This window comes from Oryctolagus cuniculus, chromosome 3 (assembly GCF_964237555.1).
Source record: "Oryctolagus cuniculus chromosome 3, mOryCun1.1, whole genome shotgun sequence".
NCBI classification, from domain to species: domain Eukaryota; kingdom Metazoa; phylum Chordata; class Mammalia; order Lagomorpha; family Leporidae; genus Oryctolagus; species Oryctolagus cuniculus.
In genome coordinates, this window is record NC_091434.1 from 166,350,541 (window position 1) to 166,365,100 (window position 14,560).

At 44.6% G+C, this 14,560-nt stretch overlaps 2 protein-coding genes across 9 annotated transcripts in view; one reads left to right on the top strand and one right to left on the bottom strand.

Annotated features, from left to right (window-relative positions):
- The window catches only part of TMEM209 (transmembrane protein 209), a 39,675-nt gene extending 38,970 nt beyond the window's left edge, over nucleotides 1–705 (bottom strand). For 5 of the 7 annotated variants that reach the window (XR_011387449.1, XR_007920519.2, XM_008258197.4 and 2 more), the window contains exon 1: nucleotides 593–705. Coding sequence is in view for 3 of the 7 variants with exons in the window: in XM_008258197.4 (XP_008256419.1) it covers nucleotides 593–595 (3 nt within the window). In the remaining 4 variants the exon portion in view is untranslated. The other 2 variants (XM_070071308.1, XM_051848954.2) reach the window with 2 other exon arrangements.
- Nucleotides 536–13,930, top strand: SSMEM1 (serine rich single-pass membrane protein 1). Of its 2 annotated transcripts, none has more exons than XM_008258195.4 (3): nucleotides 536–820; nucleotides 10,868–10,922; nucleotides 13,302–13,930. In XM_008258195.4, the coding sequence occupies exons 1-3, from the start codon at nucleotides 551–553 to the stop codon at nucleotides 13,796–13,798; spliced, it is 822 nt and encodes a 273-aa protein (XP_008256417.3). In that variant the 5' UTR covers nucleotides 536–550; the 3' UTR covers nucleotides 13,799–13,930. The 2 variants fall into 2 exon arrangements, with proteins under 2 accessions (XP_008256417.3, XP_002712137.2); XM_002712091.5 differs by lacking the exon at nucleotides 536–820 and adding an exon at nucleotides 4,753–5,011.
- Nucleotides 13,931–14,560: the final 630 nt, after the last annotated feature.

Genomic DNA, 14,560 nt, shown 5'->3' on the forward strand with positions numbered 1-14,560 from the left:
AGGAAAAGGGAACTTTTCATAGGAAAAGCGAACTCCAAGCCTTCCCTGTACCGCGGTACAGGGAGCTGGCTACTGATTGCAGAGGTCAATTTAGGGCCGCCCGGGAGTACCGTGTCCCAGTTCCTAATCGAAGGGCTGGTGATTGCGTGTGCTAGCACTCTGCACTCCGTGGCACGCGGGGCAGCCCCGCGTGGGGTCGCCGGATACCCGGGTGGGAAGGGAGCACGGGGGCCGGCGGGGAACGCGCGTCTTCCGCTCGGGCCCACGCTGGGACCTGTGTGTGTCTTTTGCTTTGTTAGACTCATCCCTCGCAGACACGCGGGGCACTCCTAACAGGGATCGTGGCCCGGACGGGAGAGCTGTACCCTTCCCGCCACCATTTCTCCCCAAGCCGGAGGGCTTCCCGCCCTGGCTCCCTCGGCACCAAGTTTAGCAGCTTCTATTGCTTCTTTCTTCCTCTCCACTCTGAGTGACAGGAGGCCTGGCCACCTCCTCCCACGGCTGAACCCCGAGTAGTTTAGCTGGCGTGGGACTCCCACAGCCCGCGCGGATGCTACATCCAGGAAGCACGAAAACCACCCCAAAAACGCACCATGCTCTTCGGCCGGAAGCCGCTGGCTCGCGCCTCTCTCTATTGCACATGCGCGAAACCCGGCTCGAAGGCGGAGGAGGCCGGCTGGCGGAACTACAGTTACCGGAAACACGGGGCCGTCTCTTCTCGCGAGAACGAAGGGAGGCGGAGCGCGCGCGAGGCGCCCTAGCTGCGTTACCAGGGAAACAGCGCTCCGGTTTGGGGCTCTGCTCTGCTGCCGGGACGGATGTGAGGAGTAAAACCGAGACCAGATTCTGAACGCGCGCGAATAGTAATGACTCTAACAAGACGGATTTTGTACATATTAATATAATTTTCCTTTCCTTAGGGCCTTTAGCGACCCACATTTTTAAGCAGACTTTTGTAATTGTAGGATACGGAGGGCGTGCTATTGTGTACGTACGCAGTCAGCAGTGACAAAGCATTCTTTTCCCTGCATTAAAATAGGTCTATTTCAGGTATTCTGACCGGGTGTACACCCTACATATCCGTGTGGAAGGGCTGTAGCATTCACAGGAAAAATTCGTTTCATCGAAGTGGCTAGTGCATTTCGGGTTAAGACACTTTAATTTCTCCGCATATTGTTTGGAAGAACTTTTGAGTCCTGAGGAGAAGGTTGGGGTTCATCGGAGACTGGAGTTGGGTTTTCTTTAAGAAACAAGATGCCTACTGTGAGCCCCGGAGCCGGGTGCGGATGTGGGAAGGAAGAGATCCTGGTTCCGGCCCCGGGGACGGGGCCGTGTCAGGCCAGCAGGTGCAGGTGCAAGAGCAGGGCGTGTGAGGCGCCCAGAGTGCACCCGAGGAGGCAGGTCCAGCCCAGCCCCAGCTCTGGGGAGCTTCTTGGAGGTGGTGACATGGGCTGAGGCTGATGCCACAGCTGGACACTCAGGGCCTCTGGGGACTCTGTGTGTGGAAAAGTGGGCCCCGTAATAAAAAATCAAGCTGTCTCAGAATAAGCTAATGAATAATTACGTCATGTATGCCCAATGACCAAAAAATTCCCGAAATAATCCTATTAGAAGCAAATGAACTTTCCTTATGGCGTTGCTCACAGATTAATGAAAATCTAAAGATATGCTAGCCTCTTTATCTCACTTTTAAAATATTTTATTTTTTTATTTTTTTTTTAAAGATTTATTTATTTGAAAGGCAGAGTTAGAGAGAGGCAGAGAGAGAGAGAGAGGTCTTCCATCCGCTGCTTCACTCCCCAAATGGCTGCAACGGCTGAGTCTGAGCTAGTCTGAAGCCAGGAGCCAGGAGCCAGGAGGTTCTTCTTGGTCTCTCACGTGGGTGCAGGGGCCCAAGTGCTTGCGGCATTTTCCACTGCTTTCCCAGGCCATAGCAGAGAGCTGGATTGGAAGTGGAGCAGCCAGGACTTGAACTGGTGCCCATAGGGGATGCGGGCACTGCAGGTGGTAGCTTTACCTGCTGCACCATAGCACCAGCCCCAAGATTTTATCATTTTTAGATTGCCTTAGCAACAATGTTGTTTTGCTCTAGTTTTTGATTTAGAGTTGTGCTAACTTGAAAAATGTTTAACATTGATGTCATTTTAAGAAAAGTATTCATTGCAACATTTGGGAGAGATATTGGCATATAACTGCAGTTATGGGTACATTTTAGCATTTTATCCAATTACAGGTTATAACCATTGTGTTATGTGTACTGGATATATAATTGAAGAGTTTTTAATAATTCTTTAAGACATTCTAGTAACTTAATCTTTCTGTCCTGTTGAGGGTAACTGGAGTTTGTATCATTTTATGGTATCAGCGAGTTAAAACAGACATCTTGGGAGAAATTTGGCAGTGTGACATCAAAGGAGAGTATTAGAACAGGGTGTAACTGAGCGCTAGAAGTTGGATTCCAATGGATATAGTCTTTTCCAGCAGTTAGTACTCTTTTCTAAATCCGTATAGCTGCTTATCACAATTCTGAGACCTGTGAACTGACATGGAGAAATTGTAAAAATGGGACTCCTGAAAGAATGTGAAATAAGAGCATAATTGAGGGGCATTTAAGTGATTCACAGCCTCCCTCTTATCATCTATTTAAGCTGAAGAGGCGGACTGATCTCTCCTTCCTGGTACTTCCCAAGTAGTTAAGAATAAATAAGTTCCAAAGGAATCTGCAGCCAGGCTCTTGCTACCAACTCTGCGTGGCTGGCTGAGTCGCTTGCCGTGCCCTTAGCTGTGCTCTCTGCTACCTTATTAACTCACCGCAGGCTCTGGAGGGGTTTTGCTTCAGATTTGGTGAATTTCTCCTCCGGATGCATGCCATATATTCTCAATAGAGTGTATTCCCAGCAATCAGTAAATGGACACACATCCTCTTCCCCTTCCCCCCACAAAAAAAAAGGGAAAAAAGAAAAATCCTCAAAGTAAAAGGGTCAGGTCAATGTACAGTCAAAATTATACCAGTGGCCCACCTCTCCCATGGCTGATTCTTCCTGAAAAGAAATTGTATACATTTACTATAATCCTTTGCAAGTACATCTGTACTTTCTCCTCGTACTGTAAACAAGACATTTTTGTGCATTTATTTGAGGCTTAAAAAAGAGCACTACTGACCAAATTTGGTAGACAGTTGGCATTATATATTAGGGCTGCCGCAAGGAAGTTATCACAGGGTGGTGTAAACAGCAGAAATTTATTTTTTCAAGTTTGGAGGTTGGAAATTCAAGATGAAGGTGTCAGCAGAACCGGTTTCTCTCGAGGCTTGTCTCCTCGCGCACTGGCTTCCTGCTCTTGGGTCCTTACCTGGCCTTTTCCATTCTGTGCTCAGAAACTCTGGTGTCTCTCCCCCTTCTTTTTATATTTTTAAGATGCAATATTATTAGGCAGAGTGACAGAGAATGAGAGATATCTTCCATCTGCCAGTTCACTCCCCAAATGTCTACAATAGCCAGGGCTATAGACCAGGCCAAAGCCAGGAGCCAAGAACTCCATCCTGGTCTCCCACATGGGTGGCAGGGGCTCAAGTACTTGGGTCATTTTCTGCTGCATTCCCAGGTGCTTTAGCAGGGAGCTGGATTGGAAGTGGAGCAGTCAGGACTCAAACTAGCTCTCGTATGGCATGCTAGGGTTTCAAGCAACAGCATATCCACTCTACCACAACCCTGGCCTCTCTTCTTCTTTAAAGGACTCCACAATTCCACCCTTATAACTTTATTTAACTTTAGTTATCTTTTTAAAAGATGCTATCTCCAAATAAAAGCAAATTGGGGGTGAGGTTATCAACATACGAATTTTGGGGATTATAGCTCTGTCCATAATACATTAGAATTGAAGACTGAAAAAAATGAGAGATAACTAACGCACTTAAAGACTTTGAAAATGTATTTATTTGTTTTGAAAGGTAGAGAGATCAGCTGGTTTACTTCTCAAATGGCTTCTACAGCTGAGACTGTGACAGGAGCCAGGAATTCAATCCAGGTCTCCACCTGGGTAGCAAGGACCAACTATGTGAGCCATGCCTGCTGCCACCCAGGGTGCTCATTGGTAGGAAGCTGGAATCAGGGAGCGGAGCCAGGCATTGAGCCCAGGCACTCTGACATGAGTCATGGGCATCTTAAGTGGCTTCTTAACTGCTGTATACAAGTCCTTACACCACATATTTAAGATAAAGATAAAAAAAAAAAAAAAAAACCACCTACAGTCTGCTCTCTGTATCTGTGGATTCAACCAACCACAGATCAAAACTCCTTTAGAAAAAATTGTGTCTGTACTGAACGTGTGCACTTTTTTCCTTGTCATTATTCTCCAAATAATACAATATAAAAATATGTACATAGCACTTAGATTGTTTTAGGTATCATAAATCATCCAGAGATTTAACGGATGTGGGAGAATGTGGATAGGCTGTACGCCAGTACGACTGCCATTTTATTGACAACGCTGGAGCATCTGTGGATTTTGGTGTCTGCAGAGATCCTGGAGCCATTCCCCTCAGACACCGAGGCACGATGTATATAGTTTTTATAGGAAAAAAAAAAAGTATAATAGATCACACCCTATTGAGATATGGAGGAAATCACCGTAAACCTCCATAGAAATAATTGGGATCAATCTCCCAAAGCCTTAGAAGTTCAAGAAGTGTTTGTCAGTTCCTGTAGTGGTTGCTTAAGTAGATGTCACAATAGGTCGCCAAGGAAGTAGTTGTGTGGCATGGAATGAGCCAGTTCCCAGTCATCTTCATCCCCTTGAGCATGTTTTATTTGCTAAGCAAGGAGCCATCATGGGAGACCTCTTTTCCTTATTTTGGGAGGTAGATCCTCCCCCCATACCTTTAAGTCTTACCATTCCAAACCAGGATGCTGAGTGCCGGAAGGATGACTCTTGTGGGACGATAGGGAGCTTCCTGCTTTGGTATTTTGTCGTTATCTTGGTCCTGATGCTCTGCTCTCGGGCTTCTATCTGGGTAGGATATCCTTTTTCTTTTTAAATAGTATCTTTACCAGATGATTTTTCATAAATTGACTTTACTTTGATGAAACTACTTTTTAAAAATCTGTGGTTTTTAGTTTGAAAAATAATGTAGGCTCATTCTAGAGATTCCAAGAATATAGAAAAGGAAGAAGCGGAAAATTTAAAACTACTGTAATCCTATTTCCCAGAGATAATCGCTGTTACCATTTTGGAGTATGTATTTTTAGGGTTGTTTGTTTTGTTTTGTTGTATTGGTTCTTTTTCTCTATCCCAGTATCTCTCCATCTCTCTTTGCTCTTACAGGGTTGGCATTGTATTGTGCATATTTTCATATCCTGCTTTAAAAAGATTTTTTTTTCTATTTGAGAGGTAGAATCACGGAGACAGAGAGAATGTCACGTAGAGATACATACATATGGAGAGAGACCTGTTCATGTCCCAGATGCTCATGATGGCCAGGAGCCATCTCAGTCCAGGCCTCCCTGGCATGGTGGCAGGGGCCCTGTGACTTGGGCCATCACTGCTCCCTCCCAAGATCTGCATTAGTAGGAGGCTGGAATCCTAGCTGGATATTGAACGGGCTATGTTGTGGTGGGATGTGGGCATCTTAACTAGCAAATTTTTTTAAAAAAATATTATTTATTTGAAAAGCAGAGTCACAGAGAGAGAGGGGAAGAGATGGATCTTCCATCCACTGGTTCACTTTCAAAATGCCTGCAGCAGTCAGGGCTGGACCAGGCACATATCAGGAAGACTCATAAGCAGGAAGCTGGTTTGGATGCCCAAAGTAGCAGGAGTTCTAATATGGGATGTGGGTGTCCCAAGCAGTGGCTTAACCTGCCCACCCCTCCAGCAGGCTACTAGCCTAAAAGCCACCCTATATCTAGCTCTTTAAAAACTTAATAATGTATTGTAAATACTTTCCCAAATTACTTGCACTCACCATTACTTTTAATGATTGCATAATTTTCTGCCTGTGGTTGTACTATAAAAATCTGCAGTGTTACGTAGGTTGTTTGCAATTTGTCCATATCCATAAGCTGTATACTGTAAACTTCCCTACTGGTTTATGACTCCCAAATTCCTTTTGTAGTCATGTAATTATTTCTTTCTTTATTTATTTGAAAGGCAGAGTGACAGGGGGTGGGGTGAGGGAGAGAGAGAGAGAGATTGATTTTGTATCCCCAAATGGCTGCAATAGCTGGTTCTCTGGGAGGCTGAAGCTAGGATCCAGGCACTCTGTCCTGGTTTCCTATGTGGACCATCTTCCACTGCTTTCCCAGGTGTATTAGCAGGAAGCTGAATCAGAAGCTGAGCAGCTGGGACTCAAACCGGTGCTTCAATATGGGATGCTGTTGTCACAGTGACACAACCCACTGTGCCACAATGCTGGCCCACATAGTAGTGTAATTCTAACCCAAGATACAAAAGTTGTTATATTGATAGGAGATGTGTAAATAAAGCAGTGTACTTTTCATCTAGGGTAAGACGAAGAATTAAAGTCACTTCTTCTTACTACCTAATAGCAAAAGAAAAAGCATCCCCTTAGGAGGAAAACAGCCCACGTTAACAGGACTGTGATGCCTCAACATATTATGAATAACCAAGTTTTTAAGAACTGCTGATGTGGAATCCTTGCTGGCCTTCCCAGGCTGATGGTTAATCAAACCACCATCATTTAGCATTACAGCCTGAGCTCTGCACTGGCAACAGCCAGCTAGACTGAGTGCTCTCTCAGCTCTGTGTAGAGAAAAGAAAGTTGGTTATGTGCGTGCCAGCTGGATTCCATTATAATAATCAAAGACTCTTCCCACCACCTCCCAGCCAAGAAGTTTCATCTAAAGTCTAAATGCTTCTTAAAGTAAATACTTTGCCAAAAAGAAGATTTAGAATAATGATCGCTCAGATGTGTCTTAGACTCCCTAGTTAAGTATATTGAATTTGTCTGGCTGGCAAGAAAAGCTACTTTAGAAAATTAACAAAAAATTGAAATTGATCATGGCAGTTTCATCACTAAGATGGCTGAAGAGGTCTGAGCTGTTCCTCTGCCCCTTTGCTTGCATCAGCTCTTTGGAGTCACAGAAGCCTGAGCTTCTAGGACCTCAAGCAGGCCTGTGGTCCAAGTCAAGTAGGGCCTCCTTCCCCACTCTCCTCCTATTACGGATAAAGCGCAAGGAAATTAAGTGACGTGTCTAGTGTCACACAAGTGGTCAGTGACAGAGGGGGAGCAGCCATGGATTTCCTGCTGCGGTATTTGTTTGCTTCAGAGCATAGTTTGTAGTGTCGAATTAAACCTTTTCAGGACTGATTAAAACCTTAATTATCTTCGAGGTTTCGTCTTTCGCTTTGCAGCCGTGTGGCAGCTCCAATCGGCTAGACCGCTTCTTCTGAAGGGTCCCAGATTTGAAATCTGAGAACCATATGAGAGCTAGTAAGGAGGTTGGGATTTTCCCTTCACTTTGAACTTCTTCATTTTCTCTGCTGAACTATGAGCCTATTTGCAAACCTCGAGGTAATGGGAAAAGCATGATGGAAATGTGGTGATTACCTCCAGTATGAAGCACTCCGATCTCTGGATTTGCCACTTTTTTTCGATGCAGTTAAACTCTTGATTTCAGAGACCATTAATACTATAATTCGCTGATGTATTTGTTTAGTGTGTATTCAAATCGCTAGTGCTGGTGTTCTCTGGACTGTACTAGGCCAAACTCCCGATTCTGCCTGTAGAGACTGAGCTTGAAAGGAGTTGGTAGGCAGCTTGATGAGCTCACAGAATCGTTGAGTGGCAGAGAGACAGCACAGCCCAGATTTTCTCCCCTGCCCCTCAGGGATCTGCTGCCACGCTCGCTCGCTCGCTCAGTCACACGCGAAGACAGCTCGTAGGGTGCTTTCTGTCACTAAGCATAGTTCATGTGATTCCACTTAACTTCATGTAATTCTTTCTTTTTATTTTGTGCTTATGTGTTGATTTGACATCGAATGTGGAATCTTTCTTTGGAAGTGATATAAATCTAGTGAGTGTTTTAAACACCTTCCTCTCTCGTTATAAATGTATAAATTATAGAAAATGTGGAAATGTTATAGATAAAATACAAATTATTCAGATTATATAGAAATAACCAATTGCTATTAACTTTTAGTCTTATAAACTTCTAATCTTTTAATTATCTTTTGTATATATAGTATATTTAAAATGCTTAAGGCTCTCCCCAAAGCATTTTTTTAAAAAGAGATACATTAAAAGAGAACTCTGTTCTCAAGGTTTCCAGAGAATAGTTTGTGTAACACAAAAAGCAAAGAGGTAGGTCACTGGAAATACTTGCCTGCCATTAATAGAGATCAGATATTACAGAAGGAATAGGACAAGGATCTTACATTGTAGTTATAAATACCCAAGTATGGCACTGTTGAAATCAAAGAATGTCTGATTTTCTACATAAATTCATTTTTTTCTAACTGTAGACAGTTTTTAAAAATCAAAGGAAAAAATCTGTTTCACCACTTAAACTTTAAAAAGTTTAAATTTTATTTTCTTCAAAAGAGATAGACAGAGGGACACAGAGATCTTTTATCTGCTGGTCACTCCCCAAAATGCCCACAACGGTTGAGCCTGGCCAGGCTGAAGCCAGGAGCCAGGAACTCAATGTAGGTCACCCACGTGGGTGGGAGGGACCCAAGCTGTTGAGTATCACCTGCTGCTTCCTAAGGTATGCATTGGCAGGAAGCTAAAGTCAGGCAGAGCTGAGACTTGAGTGTAGGCACTTCTGTATGGGATGTGGGCAATACAAATGGAGTCAAACCCATGCCCTAAGGGATAGAACTAGTTTCACTTGGAACTATTCAATGAAATTCATTTCTCTGGTTGCCATATTCACAGATAATAAGTATATTGTGGTTGCATTTTGGATAACACTTTCTGAAGGATTAAAGAGATATTGAATCCAGGTAAAGGACTTTGTGAATATAGATGTCTTGATCAGACATTGTAATTTAAAAAAAAATCATTTATTTTTGCTTTATTTGAAAGGTAGAAAGAGAGAGAGAGAGAGAGAGAGAGAGAGAGAGAGAGATTTCTATCCACTGGTCCACTCCCCAAGTGCCCCAAGCAGCCAGGACTGGGACAGGTTGAAGCCAGGAGCCTCAAACTCAATCCAGGGCTCCTGTGTGTGTGACAGAGCCATTATCTCTTGCCTCCAAGGAAATGTATTGTTTGGAAGCTGGATTGGAACGCAGGGAGCTGGGACTTGAACCAGGTCTTCTGATACAGGATATGGAAAATTCCAAGCAGCATCCTAACTGCTGCACCAAACACCAGTCCCTAGAATTTTTTTTTTTTTTTTGATAGGCAGAATTAGACAGTGAGAGAGAGAGACAGAGAGAAAGGTCTTCCTTTTCTGTTGGTTCACCCCCAAAATGGCCACGACGGCCGGTGTGCTGCGCCGATCCAAAACCAGGAGCCAGGCGCTTCCTCCTGGTCTCCCATGTGGGTGCAGGGCCCAAGGACGTGGGCCATCCTCCACTGCCTTTCCGGGCCTCAGCAGAGAGCTGGCCTGGAAGAGGTGCAACCGGGACTAGAACCTGGGGTGCCAGCGCTGCAGGTGGAGGATTAGCCAAGTGAGCCGCGGCGCTGGCCCTAGACATCTTTTTAAAGAACTATCAGTAAAAATCAAGTCTCCTTTGAGAAACTAATTTAAGCTAATCTGAGTACTGTCAAATCTGTTTTTAAGTAATATTTTTCTGCAATGTAAATGGGCACAGGGAAACTTTATATCAGTATTATTGTCTCTCCTGTCTGCCATTTTGCATGATTCAAAGCATTTTGGCAGATTCTGTTATCAAAGCATGGTTTTTTTTTTTTGTAAAGGAAAGAGTTTATTGGGGGAAACACGGCAGACTGGAGGAAAGGGGCGAAGAGGAGAGTGTGAGAGAGAGAGAGAGAGAGGAAGAGAGAGAGGCACGTGTTCAGCAACAGTCTGTTTGTTTTTTTGTTTCTTTTTTTTAAAATTTATTTGTCAGGTAGAGTTATAGACAGTGAGAAAGAGAGAGACAGAGAGAAAGGTCTTCCTTCCGTTGGTTCACTCCCCAAAGGGCCGCTACGGCTGGTGCTGGCTGATCCGAAGCTAGGAGCCAGGTGCTTCTCCTGGTCTCCCATGTGGGTACAGGGGCCCAAGCACCTGGGCCATCCTCCACTGCCCTCCCAGGCCACAGCAGAGAGCTGGACTGGAAAAAGAGCAACTGGGACTAGAACCCAGCACCCATATGGGATGTTGGCGCCACAGGCGGAGGATTAACCAAGTGAGCCATGGCGCTGGCCTCAGGAACAGGTCTTTTTAAAACCTGTGGGCAGGGGAGTAGGAGCAGCAAATCCCATTTAGGATGGGGGTGGGGCTGACACCGGTGGTTGGGCCATGTGGCCATCTGGCTTCCAACAGTGGTGGCGGGGGCTAGAACCTAGGATGGTGTCAGGGTATAGATCGCGCCATAGATAAGACTGTGCCATTTTAATAACATTCCCCCCTTTTGTTTTTTATAAAGCAGGAGTTGTATGGGGTTACATTAGTCCCAAAAGTCCAGGACGGGTAGAGGGATGATGATCTGTCTTTAGAGCTACTTCCTGCTGATGTGGGGCGATGAGGCACTCTTCGCTGGCACGGGGCAAAACGCATGGTCTTCTTTATGGGCAGGGGAAGTGGAATCTGTAAGTGGGACCCAGTCAGTACTTGTTTAACTGCATTGGATGTTTAAAATTAGACTTTGTCAAGTCATTGGACAGTAGCATTTCTTAAGTAAATATTAGTGAAAAACAACGAACTGAGATCACTCTTACCAATTTATATTTCTGAAACAGATGTCTGAGTATAAAAAGGATGAAGACAGTGGGACAAGTGCTTCAGTAAGTAAAGGTGAGAGCCAGTGCGTGTTTGGTGTTAGCAGTGACGAGAGAGCTGTGTGCTGAATGTAGAAAGCAAACAGTAGATGGGAGTGGCCAAGGGTGTTAGAAGGCCTCTCTGTACCAGCAGAGGCCCATTGGCTTCTTTCTAGTGCAGAAGGACAGCTTGGCTGCTTTGGCAGAGCCACAGAGCTATGGACGACTGGTACGTAGGGCTCAAGCTGTCTTTTTCCTCAGCATTCTCCCTTCATTTGTCTTGGCCTTTGCATACTTTCATTGTTAGTGCTGTCACAGGACGGTAAGCTGGATGTGACATCTTTTTCAGTGACCTCTATGCAGTAGTTCACTGGTAAATGTTTGACAACTGAATCTCCAAAAATGTGTGTGTATACATGTTTATTAGAAATTTTATTGATTTAAAGGATATATATCACAAATTCACATATGATGAAATACATGGTACTCTTTCTGTTAAATTCCATACAGAGAATGGATTTACACAAAATACTCTTTGATTTTGCTGGATTCTAGCATCTTTAACCAAACCATGCCTGTAATTGATGAACAAGTACAATTCTAGTATGAATGTTATTTTCCCTTTAAGTTAAGGAGTAAAATGAAAGTGAACTAGAAGATGTATGTTGGAACTTAACTTGGTAGTTAGTGATGCAAGTGACTTCTTTGGTGAAACAGATAATAGTTTTAGAATACTAGAAGAATATTTCATTTTTGGTCCTATTCCCAGTGGGATGGCAATAGTCATGACACTGAAATATAATCTATACTGGTAACAGGTTCTCCATCACTTTCTTAAGTGTAGACAATCAAGAAAACCAATAATCAAGCCCTGATCTTTAAAGTTGGTTGATTTTCTTGATATAAAAACTCTCCCATGGCTGGCGCCGCGGCTCAATAGGCTAATCCTCCGCCTAGCGGCGCAGGCACACCGGGTTCTAGTCCCAGTCGGGGCGCCGGATTCTGTCCTGGTTGCCCCTCTTCCAGGCCAGCTCTCTGCTGTGGCCCGGGAGTGCAGTGGAGGATGGCCCAGGTGCTTGGGCCCTGCACCCCATGGGAGACCAGGAGAAGCACCTGGCTCCTGCCATCGGATCAGCGTGGTGCGCCGGCCGCAGCGCGCCGGCCCTGGCGGCCATTGGAGGGTGAACCAACGGCAAAAGGAAGACCTTTTTCTCTGTCTCTCTCTCCCACTGTCCACTCTGCCTGTCAAAAACAAAACAAAACAAAAAAAACCTCTCCCCAAAGTGATTTCAGGCTTGCCAACATGATCTCACTGAACATTAACTTGGGAAGAAATGCACAGTAGTACACTCTTACACATTATTCCTTCCCTTCCCTTCCCTTCCCTTCCCTTCCCTTCCCTTCCCTTCCCTTCCCTTCCCTTCCCTTCCCTTCCCTTCCCTTCCCTTCCCTTCCCTTCCCTTCCCTTCCCTTCTCTTCCCTTCCCTTCCCTTCCCGACAGGCAGAGTTAGACAGTGAGAGAGAGACAGAGAGAAAGGTCTTCCTTCCATTGTTTCACCCCACAAATGGCTGCTACGGCCGGCGTGTTGCGCTGATCCGAAGCCAGGAGCCAGGTGCTTCCTCCTAGTCTCCCATGCAGGTGCAGGGCCCAAGGATTTGGGCCATTCTCCACTGCACTCCCGGGCCGCAGCAGAGAGCTGGACTGGAAGAGGAGCAATCAGGACAGAACCGGCACCCCAACTGGGACTAGAACCCCGGGGTGCCGGTGCTGCAGGCGGAGGATTAACCTAGGGAGCCACGGCGCCAGCCTCTTACACATTATTTCTAACATTCAGATACAACAGATATAAATAACTGCAAGAGCACACAGAATACTAAAATGTAGTAAGATAATTAGGAAGTAATGGATTTCAAATATTCAGTAATATTTTTTCGCAAATTGATTTAATTGTAAGTCTGCATAATTTAATTTTTAGTAATGGTCGTGTTTAATAATCTCATAAAATTCCTGAAAGTTTATCACCTCGTGTGAGCTGGTGCATCAACTCTAGCACACTGCCATACAAAGGAAAAGTTCTTCTTAGTTCCTGCTACCCAAATCACGGTCATATTTACGCTTGAATTTTTAAATCTTCAAGGTAAATCCGGAAAACTCTGGAGACCTTTTCCCTCCATCTTAGATTTGGGGTCCACACAACTGTAGTCATCTCTCTGACCCCCCTGCTCCGTTGGAGAGAATGTATCACACTGGAAGATCAGTCAGCTGCCAACACTTGCAAATGACCACAGGAAGGTGGTAGCTTAACAACTGGCCAGTAAGAGTGAGCCCACACATACCATAGCCTGCCTTAGGGGATGTGAAGCTATGGTAACCAATGATGTGCCTAACTTGTTGCTTTGTTCTGTTGATTGTTAGCAAGCAAAGATCCTTACTATAAGCGGCAAAACAAAGATGGTCCCTGGGACTCTTCAGAAACGATGAAGAAACCAAAGCACAGCCAGTTCACCCCTGTAACTGACTCAGAAGTGGCTTTGATCAATGCCTATCTTGAACAAAAGCGAGCCAAGCTCCATTTTCAGTTCAACCAAGTGAATCAGAACCATCGTGATAGCGACACCAGTGAGTGCGACACTGAAGAGTCTAACTCGGGAGCCTCCTCATGGAAGGAGAGTGAAAGTGAACACCAGCCATCACCAGCCAGTGTTATGAGGAGAAAAATAGCACAGAGGCAAAGGAGTCTGGTTAGTTACCAAATTCGGGAGAGGCCCTGCCTCCACTGCAAGGCCATGAGGACCAATGAATGGCTGACACGCCATTTCCTACAAAACACTTCGATAGCAACCCCCATGAAGGGAGATACTCAAGAGGATACGTCTACCCCTGAAATTAACACAAAATTCAGTAAATTTTGAATTCTATCAGATCCTTATCTTACTGGAAGCCAAATGAAAGAGATGAATAAAACATGAAAAATCACCACAGTCATAGGTGGGGAGACTTGCAATAAAGTCTCTCTGCTAACAACAAAAGCATACTTGAAACCTAAGAGGTAAAATCTTAGACAATTCCTTGTTCCAAAAAAGGCCAACAAATTTGTTCATGGCACCATTGGAACATCAAAAATCTGCTTCCACTATGATATATTTTTATTTAAAAGAGCCCAAGAGAGATATTTATGCCTTGAGTATTGTATGTATTTTATTAATGTCTATGGTACAAATATGGAAGCTCCTTGAAAATACATTGATGTTGAGAAACTATTTACATTTATTCATGGTTTGAGCATCTGGCTGAGTGCATGAATTAGGTGAAGTTGGTTGGAATAGAATTGGCCCCATTGTCTAGGTTTATATCCCCGGGTGACTCTACCATGTCCTACAAAAATCAGCTAGGGGCTGGTAGGCAAGAGGTGATTAAGAGCCTGGAATAAACTCTGATTCCTGGAATAGTCCAGGGAGGTGAGGGAGTATGACCCAGAAGGGCAGTTGGGCTGGGGGCTGTCCATAGTTGTTGGCCAAAAGGTATAGCAAATGCTAAAAATTAGTCTGATAATTGCTAAAATGACACAGAAGACTTTATTTAAGACTATTGCAATAGAGGGCATAGGGGATCTAAATGGAGCTTGGCTTCAAAAACAGCATGGGCAGGTTGGGATTTACAGCTGCAGGGAAGAA